Source organism: Esox lucius, chromosome 20 (assembly GCF_011004845.1).
Source record: "Esox lucius isolate fEsoLuc1 chromosome 20, fEsoLuc1.pri, whole genome shotgun sequence".
Lineage (NCBI taxonomy): Eukaryota > Metazoa > Chordata > Actinopteri > Esociformes > Esocidae > Esox > Esox lucius.
In genome coordinates this window covers 44,922,147-44,932,089 of record NC_047588.1, presented here as the reverse complement: position 1 = coordinate 44,932,089, position 9,943 = coordinate 44,922,147, and the positions used below count along the sequence as shown (strand labels likewise).

The 9,943-nt window shown below is 42.5% G+C and overlaps 2 protein-coding genes across 5 annotated transcripts in view; one reads left to right on the top strand and one right to left on the bottom strand.

The window, feature by feature from the left end:
• si:dkeyp-118h9.7 (sacsin) overlaps positions 1-9,943 on the top strand; it is a 52,684-nt gene that overhangs the window by 26,649 nt on the left and 16,092 nt on the right. The gene's annotated exons all lie outside the window — the stretch shown is intronic.
• dip2a (disco-interacting protein 2 homolog A) overlaps positions 17-9,943 on the bottom strand; it is a 149,800-nt gene continuing 139,873 nt past the window's right edge. For all 4 annotated transcript variants that reach the window (XM_029115636.2, XM_029115637.2, XM_029115638.2 and 1 more), the window contains 5 exons: positions 8,486-8,543; positions 7,570-7,644; positions 5,639-5,813; positions 3,679-3,802; positions 17-2,529 (listed from right to left, as the gene is read on the bottom strand). In XM_029115636.2, the coding sequence (XP_028971469.2) occupies positions 2,277-2,529; positions 3,679-3,802; positions 5,639-5,813; positions 7,570-7,644; positions 8,486-8,543 (685 nt within the window). In that variant the 3' untranslated portion in view covers positions 17-2,276. The remainder of the gene's footprint in view (positions 2,530-3,678; positions 3,803-5,638; positions 5,814-7,569; positions 7,645-8,485; positions 8,544-9,943) is intronic.

Sequence of the window (9,943 nt, the reverse complement as noted above, 5' to 3'; positions counted from 1 at the left end):
CACAATGATCAATCTGTTGATAAAAGCATTGTATTTATTAAGAAACCAGGTTATGAAAATAATGACAATGAACCACATGTCAACCGACAGAAAGTCCTCTGTCTCCAGGGTGACTCATCAGAACAGCCAGTGTGCTTGATTCTCCTGTTGTCACTCCCCAGTGATAATACAGTACAAAACGTCACAACGCTTTCCTTTTGTTCAGCTGTCTTAAGACAAAAACATTAATCAGCAGGTAGGCCCAGGGTTTCAACGGTCTTCAGACAGAAACATTAATTAGTGGTTAGTCTCATTAATCAGCAGGTAGGCCCAGGGTTTCAACGATCTTCAGACAGAAACATTAATTAGTGGTTAGTCTCAGGCTTTCAGTGGATTTCAGACAGAAGCATATTAATCAGTGGTTAGTCTCAGGGTTTCATCCTCAGAATCTTACACACCTTCACTATGACCCCCATGACCCCATGGAGGAAGCCTTTGGCTGGGGTCCAATACCAATAACTAGCACTGTATAAACATACAGCAAACTGCTGCCTGGACTCACATTGTGCTCTAAGGACACAGAGGAGTCTTTACATAACAGGTAAGGTTGATGGGAGGTTACTTAGTTTCATACAGGAGGATGGGAGGTGACTTAGAGAAGTCTTCTTTGGGAATAATCATTAGACCCTGTCTCTGTGATCAGATCTCAGTCAAGCATTTTTTTTTTAACCCTTCATAACCATCTCATTATTTACTGCTAGCCCACAACATAACCATCCCATAATTTACCGCTGGCCCAGGACATAACCATCCCATAATTTACCGCTGGCCCACAACAGTCCCATGCTTTTAGACAAATGGGTAGCCTGGAATCAGGAGATATTATTGGGACATCCATCCAACCTGCCATCTATCTCAGCAGACCAGCTGACCATCCTCAACACACTCAGTTAAACCATTTAGGAACAGGCATCTGGAAATAGTTAAGGCTTTATTTAAAACATTTGCAAATGCTATATTACAATGATGCTCTTTGTCATATGATGCTCTTTATCTGATAACATTGCAGGTTTTGTAGCTACTCAAATAACTAGTTCTTTCATATTGCATTTTCATGACTTGGAAATGTATAAAGGTATCACATAGTCCATACATACATTAAGCAAATAAACAAGTGAAAATATCAAATTGTTCAGTTACTGACAGTGTGACACAGTGGAATGGACTGCTAAGACCAAGAACTTGAAATCTGTAATTTTTAAGATTCTAATAGCAGTGATTTTGGGCTCTGATACAACCATAGTGATGTCTTTAACCTGATGAAGTCAGTCCACTATAACAGTAGCCTGTTAAAGCCATGGGATTGACATGACATGAACATGGGCAAAATGTTTTATGGCACATCAGTACAATTCAGCTGGTCTGGAACCACTGTTGACAGAAACAGACTGACTGCACAGTACCACCATCCTTATGTTTAGCCTGACGGTATAGTTCCACCATCCTCATGTTTCAGCCTGACTGCACAATTCCACCATCCTCATGTTTCAGCCTGACTGCAGTTTCACCATCCTCATGTTTCAGCCTGACTGCAGTTTCACCATCCTCATGTTTCAGCCTGACTGCAGTTTCACCATCCTCATGTTTCAGCCTGACTGCAGTTTCACCATCCTCATGTTTCAGCCTGACTGCAGTTTCACCATCCTCATGTTTCAGCTTGACTGCATACTTTCACCATCCTCATGTTTCAGCTTGACTGCATACTTTCACCATCCTCATGTTTCAGCTTGACTACATACTTTCACCATCCTCATGTTTCGATGTATAGGCATAGTTCCACCATCCCCATGTTTCAGCTTGACTGCATAGTTCCTTCATACTTATGTTTCAGCTTGACTGTATAGTTTCACCATTCTAATTTTTCAGCCTGACTGCACAGTTCCACCATCCTTGTGTTTCAGCTTGACTGCATAGTTCCACCATCCTCATGTTTCAGCCTGACTGCATAGTTTCACCAACCTCATGTTTCAGGCTGATACAATTTCTTTCCCTCTTCTTTGCTGTATTGCCCATAGTTGTGGATCTCTCTGAGCAGTTTATATCCTACTTTAAGTAGATGGGGTCCAGTTGTTTACATGTTGTTGTTTACATGCTGTAGGCCACGTAGATTAGGTCCAGTTGTTTACATGTTGTAGACCACGTAGATGGGTCCAGTTGTTTACAAGTTGTTGTTTACATGTTGTAGGCCATGTAGATGGGGTCCAGTTGTTTACATGTTGTTGCTGTTTACATATTGTTTACATATTGTAGGCCACATAGATGGGGTCTAGTTGGTCAGCCAGGAAGCCGTCCCGTAGGTGCATTCTCTGTTTCTCCCCTCTGGAGTTGATAGGAATGACTCCCGGGTCCACCACCACCACCACGCCCACAATAAGATAGTGTTCCTCCAAGACCACGTTGGTTACCAGTGGAACCAGGTCCAGGGCCTCATGCTCTGACCCAGACAGCTCTACCACCACCACCAGGAGATTGGTCCATGTAAACACAGCACTGAGAGAAAGACGGACAGAAAGATGGACAGAGAATGGGGAGGGAATATGGAGACAGAGCGGGTTGATTATACACCAGTTGTTTAGTCTAATATAGTAATAAGATATTTATAATGATAAAAATAACATATTATGCCATTTAGCAGACGTTCAAAATTGACTTTCAAACATTTTACATATGGTTGGTAAAAGGAATGGACTTTCATATGTTTTACATATGGTTGGTCAAGGGAATGGACTTTCATATGTTTTACATATGGTTGGTCAAGGGAATGGACTTTCATATGTTTTACATATGGTGGGTCAAGGGAATGGACTTTCATATGTTTTACATATGGTGGGTCAAGGGAATGGACTTTCATATGTTTTACATATGGTTGGTCAAGGGAATGGACTTTCATATGTTTTACATATGGTGGGTCAAGGGAATGGACTTTCATATGTTTTACATATGGTTGGTCAAGGGAATGGACTTTCATATGTTTTACATATGGTGGGTCAAGGGAATGGACTTTCATATGTTTTACATATGGTTGGTCAAGGGAATGGACTTTCATATGTTTTACACATGGTGGGTCAAGGGAATGGACTTTCATATGTTTTACATATGGTGGGTCAAGGGAATGGACTTTCATATGTTTTACATATGGTGGGTCAAGGGAATGGACTTTCATATGTTTTACATATGGTTGGTCAAGGGAATGGACTTTCATATGTTTTACATATGGTTGGTCAAGGGAATGGACTTTCATATGTTTTACATATGGTTGGTCAAGGGAATGGACTTTCATTTGTTTTACATATGGTTGGTCAAGGGAATGGACTTTCATATGTTTTACATATGGTTGGTCAAGGGAATGGACTTTCATATGTTTTACATATGGTTGGTCAAGGGACTGGACTTTCATATGTTTTACATATGGTTGGTCAAGGGAATGGACTTTCATATGTTTTTACATATGGTTGGTCAAGGGAATGGACTTTCATATGTTTTACATATGGTTGGTCAAGGGAATGGACTTTCATATGTTTTACATATGGTTGGTCAAGGGAATGGACTAAGCATCATATACAATTGATGCCCATTAATAAAGACAACAGTGACCAGGTGTTTCCTGTAAGTACAGATTTAATTAGTATGTCATCTCACCACTCAGCGATGCTCTTGTGAGAACGGATGACAGAAGTCTCAATGTCGATAGGATGATACCTCATCCCTCTTAGTTCCAGAGTCTCATCCAAAGACCCCACCACATAGAGGGCATCATGACGCTCTGCAAGACACACATGGACGCATGAGCGCACGCATGAGCGCACGCATGAGCGCACGCATGAGCGCACGCATGAGCGCACGCATGAGCGCACGCATGAGCGCACGCATGAGCGCACGCATGAGCGCACGCATGAGCGCACGCATGAGCGCACGCATGAGCGCACGCATGAGCGCACGCATGAGCGCACGCATGAGCGCACGCATGAGCGCACGCATGAGCGCACGCATGAGCGCACGCATGAGCGCACGCACACACACACACACAAACACAGAAGGACACTCCTTGAATGATCTCGGTCAGTAAGGTCACTTCCTGTATGACCTCATTTAGCAAGCACACTTCCTGCACAATTTCAGTGAGTAAATTAACTTCCTTTACGATATCAGTCTGTAAAACAGAATACAGTCAGTCTACAGTAATATACAATAGCCTTGTTGCTCTAGGTTAATATTAGTATATCATCAGTAATGTACAAAAGTCTTGTAGCTATGGGTTAATGTCAGTATAGAAATCTTCAGTAATATACAATAGTATTGTACCTATAGGTTAATGTCAGTATAGATATTTTCAGTAATATGTGATAGTCTTGTAGCTATGGGTTAATGTCAGTATAGATATCTTCAGCAATATACACAAGTCTTGTAGCTATACAGTGGGGAGAACAAGTATTTGATACACTGCCAAGTTTCCAGGTTTTCCCATTTACAAAGCAAACCCGAAGTTCGGAGTGTTGATGCTTCTAGTTAGGTCAGAGAAACGTAACGGTAAGTCAGTATGGAGTTAGGTATCTGCCAGAAGGATTAGCATACATATTGTTTGAATCGTAAGAAAATCCATCCGTAAACTGGTAGGATCGTAAAGAAAGTAATACGTAAAACATGAAACGTAAGTGTGGAATTAGATCTGTGAACGTACAAACGCCCTGTTATGAAGACAGACTAATGTGTTTTGCTTGTACAAATCGAGTTTTACAATTCTAAAGTAGCACGATCTTGAGTTTTTCACAACTGCATCTCATCCTCCCCAAAAATATAACCTGAGTGCTAATGTAACATTCACAGGCAGTGTGAACAACAGGGAAATTGGAAATAGGTATCCTGCATGATTTCAGAGTAAACGTCTCTTCTCTTTGCATTGTGCAAAGTGATTTATGTGTGTACTCCATGTGAGTTAATGTTTTGCATAAGTTGATGTTATTATTGCTGTTAATCTACTTGTGCTCGTTAGCTTTGGAGAGGGATTGTGTTACAAATTCAACCACACTATGGCTGGATTTACAATGATGTGTTGGCACTCACCCCTCCCCCACTGGGTTAGGGTTAGGGTAGTAAAACACTGCCTAACCTCCACTGGGTTAGGGTTAGGGTAGTAAAACACTGCCTAACCTCCACTGGGTTAGGGTTAGGGTAGTAAAACACTGCCTAACCTCCACTGGGTTAGGGTTAGGGTAGTAAAACACTGCCTAACCTCCACTGGGTTAGGGTTAGGGTAGTAAAACACTGCCTAACCTCCACTGGGTTAGGGTTAGGGTAGTAAAACACTGCCTAACCTCCACTGGGTTAGGGTTAGGGTAGTAAAACACTGCCTAACCTCCACTGGGTTAGGGTTAGGGTATTAAAACACTGCCTAACCTCCACTGGGTTAGGGTTAGGGTAGTAAAACACTGCCTAACCTCCACTGGGTTAGGGTTAGGGTATTAAAACACTGCCTAACCTCCACTGGGTTAGGGTAGTAAAACACTGCCTAACCTCTACTGGGTTAGGGTTAGGGTAGTAAAACACTGCCTAACCTCCACTGGGTTAGGGTTAGGGTTAGGGTAGTAAAACACTGCCTAACCTCCACTGGCGTCTGTGAGCTCTGTGCGTCGTAGGAAGCCCAGGTATCCTGTCCGGGCCCAAATTGTGTGCGTGTCTCCAAAGCTCAGTTTGGTGTTGAAGTGGTCTGCGTGCAGAGCCTCTTCCCCATACACGGTATAGTAGCCTGTTGCATTGTGGGGACTACTCACCCACACCTTATAAAACAGAAGATATGTGTCAGGAAACAGATCTCCATGAATATAATAACAAATACATTAGTAAGATGCTGTTTTCAGAAGGTAGAACAGAACTACATAGATATACAGTAACGCATAGCACAATACTGTCTAAAGAAATTATTACCTATAGAACTCAAATATAGAACTCAATCAACATAGACATACATAAATAACTACATACAGAACTCCAGATTCACAGGCCTGGAGTAAGAACTACATATAGAACTCCAGACACACAGGCCTAGAGTAAGAACTACATATAGAACTCTAGACACACAGGCCAAGAGTAAGAACTAAATATAGAACTCCTGACACACAGGCCTAGAGTAAGAACTACATATAGAACCCCAGACACACAGGTCTAGAGTAAGAACTACATATAGAACTCCAGACACACAGGCCTAGAGTAAGAACTACATATAGAACCCCAGAAACACAGGCCTAGAGTAAGAACTACATACAGAACTCCAGACACACAGGCCTAGAGTAAGAACTACATATAGAACTCCAGACACACAGGCCTAGAGTAAGAACTACATACAGAACTCCAGACACACAGGCCTAGAGTAAGAACTACATATAGAACTCCAGACACACAGGCCTAGAGTAAGAACTACATATAGAACTCCAGACACACAGGCCTAGAGTAAGAACTACATATAGAACTCCTGACACACAGGTCTAGAGTAAGAACTACATATAGAACTCCTGACACACAGGTCTAGAGTAAGAACTACATATAGAACTCCAGACACACAGGCCTAGAGTAAGAACTACATACAGAACTCCAGATTCACAGGCCTGGAGTAAGAACTACATATAGAACTCCAGACACACAGGCCTAGAGTAAGAACTACATATAGAACTCTAGACACACAGGCCAAGAGTAAGAACTAAATATAGAACTCCTGACACACAGGCCTAGAGTAAGAACTACATATAGAACCCCAGACACACAGGTCTAGAGTAAGAACTACATATAGAACTCCAGACACACAGGCCTAGAGTAAGAACTACATATAGAACCCCAGAAACACAGGCCTAGAGTAAGAACTACATACAGAACTCCAGACACACAGGCCTAGAGTAAGAACTACATATAGAACTCCAGACACACAGGCCTAGAGTAAGAACTACATACAGAACTCCAGACACACAGGCCTAGAGTAAGAACTACATATAGAACTCCAGACACACAGGCCTAGAGTAAGAACTACATATAGAACTCCAGACACACAGGCCTAGAGTAAGAACTACATATAGAACTCCTGACACACAGGTCTAGAGTAAGAACTACATATAGAACTCCTGACACACAGGTCTAGAGTAAGAACTACATATAGAACTCCTGACACACAGGCCTAGAGTAAGAACTACATATAGAACTCCAGACACACAGGTCTAGAGTAAGAACTACATATAGAACTCCAGACACACAGGCCTAGAGTAAGAACTAAATATAGAACTCCAGACACACAGGCCTAGAGTAAGAACTACATATAGAACCCCAGACACACAGGCCTAGAGTAAGAACTACATATAGAACCCCAGACACACAGGCCTAGAGTAAGAACTACATATAGAACTCCAGACACACAGGCCTAGAGTAAGAACTACATATAGAACTCCAGACACACAGGCCTAGAGTAAGAACTACATATAGAACTCCAGACACACAGGCCTAGAGTAAGAACTACATATAGAACACATAATTAAAAGTGAACTGACTCACCTCTCCCAGATGAGAGTCTCCCAGGGGACCTTTGGTCTCTGTGTTGGCAATGATGACCTTAACCCCTGGTAGAATCTGATCCAAACAGAACACAGTGTTACTGACGTTCACAGAAACCGACCTATCTCATCATGTCTATATTTGAGGATGTCTATCCAGACCCATCTCATCATGTCTGTATTTGAGGATGTCTATCCAGACCTATCTCATCATGTCTGTATTTGAGGATGTCCATCCAGACCTATCTCATCATGTCTGTATTTGAGGATGTCCATCCAGACCTATCTCATCATGTCTGTATTTGAGGATGTCCATCCAGACCTATCTCATCATGTCTGTGTTTGAGGATGTCCATCCAGACCTATCTCATCATGTCTGTGTTTGAGGATGTCCATCCAGACCTATCTCATCATGTCTGTATTTGAGGATGTCCATCCAGACCTATCTCATCATGTCTGTATTTGAGGATGTCTATCCAGACCTATCTTATCATGTCTGTATTTGAGGATGTCCATCCAGACCTATCTCATCATGTCTGTATTTGAGGATGTCTATCCAGACCTATCTCATCATGTCTGTATTTGAGGATGTCTATCCAGACCTATCTCATCATGTCTGTATTTGAGGATGTCTATCCAGACCTATCTCATCATGTCTGTATTTGAGGATGTCCATCCAGACCTATCTCATCATGTCTGTATTTGAGGATGTCTATCCAGACCTATCTTATCATGTCTGTATTTGAGGATGTCCATCCAGACCTATCTCATCATGTCTGTATTTGAGGATGTCTATCCAGACCTATCTCATCATGTCTGTATTTGAGGATGTCTATCCAGACCTATCTCATCATGTCTGTATTTGAGGATGTCTATCCAGACCTATCTCATCATGTCTGTAGTTGAAGATGTCTCACCTTGCCAGATTCCATAAGAGGGAGGCTGTGTGGTGATCCTCTCTCCACCAGACGGACCCTAGTGACACAAACATTTGTTTATACTTAGTTTTTTAGAAACCAAAATGTATTTACAAAAATAAAAAATAAATCTGTATTCCTAAAACTAACTCTGACATTAACCCACAAAGCCTAATCCTAACACTACATGAAAACCTAAATGTAATTTTAACCCTAACCCCGAAGCCTCCTTGGCTTGTTTTACAGTGGGCTTCCCTCATAACAGGTATACCAATAAACACACAACATAATCGACACACAACATCACTGGCAGCAACAACTAATACTACAATGACTAAAATGTAAAAAGATCAATGGACAGACTTGTTTCTGCTCAAACTGGAGTATAGCCATGCCCAACATCATACTCTGTTTCATACTCAACATCTTCCTCTGTTTCATATCCAGCCTTCCTCTCTGTTTCATACCCAGCCTTCCTCTCTGTTTCATATCCAGCCTTCCTCTCTGTTTCATATCCAGCCTTCCTCTTTGTTTCATATCCAGCCTTCCTCTCTGTTTCATACCCAGCCTTCAAATCAATCAATCAATCAAAATTTATTTATAAAGCGCTTTTTACAACAGCAGTTGTCACAAAGTGCTTTACAGAGACACCCGGCCTTAAACCCCAAGGAGCAAACAACAGTAGTGTTGAATTTCAGTAGCTAGGAAAAACTCCCTAAGAAGGTCAAATTTTAGGAAGAAACCTAGAGAGGACCCAGGCTCAGAGGGGTGACCAGTCCTCTTCTGGCTGTGCCGGTGAGATATTAAGAGTCCAATTGGAATAATAAATACATTTCTCTTGGCTAAATCCAGAGTATATTCGATTTTAGACTAGGTCAGAAGTATGACCAGGTGGACAAGGACAGGAACAGCAACGGTCCCCCCAAACCAGGTAATCCGCAGGTGTGGACCAGGACCTCATCTCCTTCTAAAATTTAAAATTGGAGGAAACTGAGAAAAGTTAGTAGTACATCCCTCATGTCCCCCAGCACAATAATATAGCAGCGTAACACCTTGGAAACTGAGACGGGGGGTCCGGTGACACTGTGGCCCTACCCGGGGGAGGCCCCGGACAGGGCCCAACAGGCAGGAAATCAATCCAACCACATTGCCAGGCATCAACCAAAGGGACACCCACCAACCGCAACCCCCCTGAATGAGGGCCGAGTATTGCTAGCAGCGTACAGCCCAACTGCGCAATAGAGAGTCAACAACTAGCCAGTGACTCTTCCCCCGAAGGGCATTGGAGGGAGGGCATCCCAGTGGCGACGAGAGCCCACCTGGCAAGACAGCAAGGGTGGACAGTATCAAGCCTACTGGTCACCTTCACGCCCCCGGGCCAGGCTACACCTAATTATAAACCGTGCTGTAGAGATGAGTTTTTAGTAGACACTTGAAAGTTTGCACTGAGTTTGCATT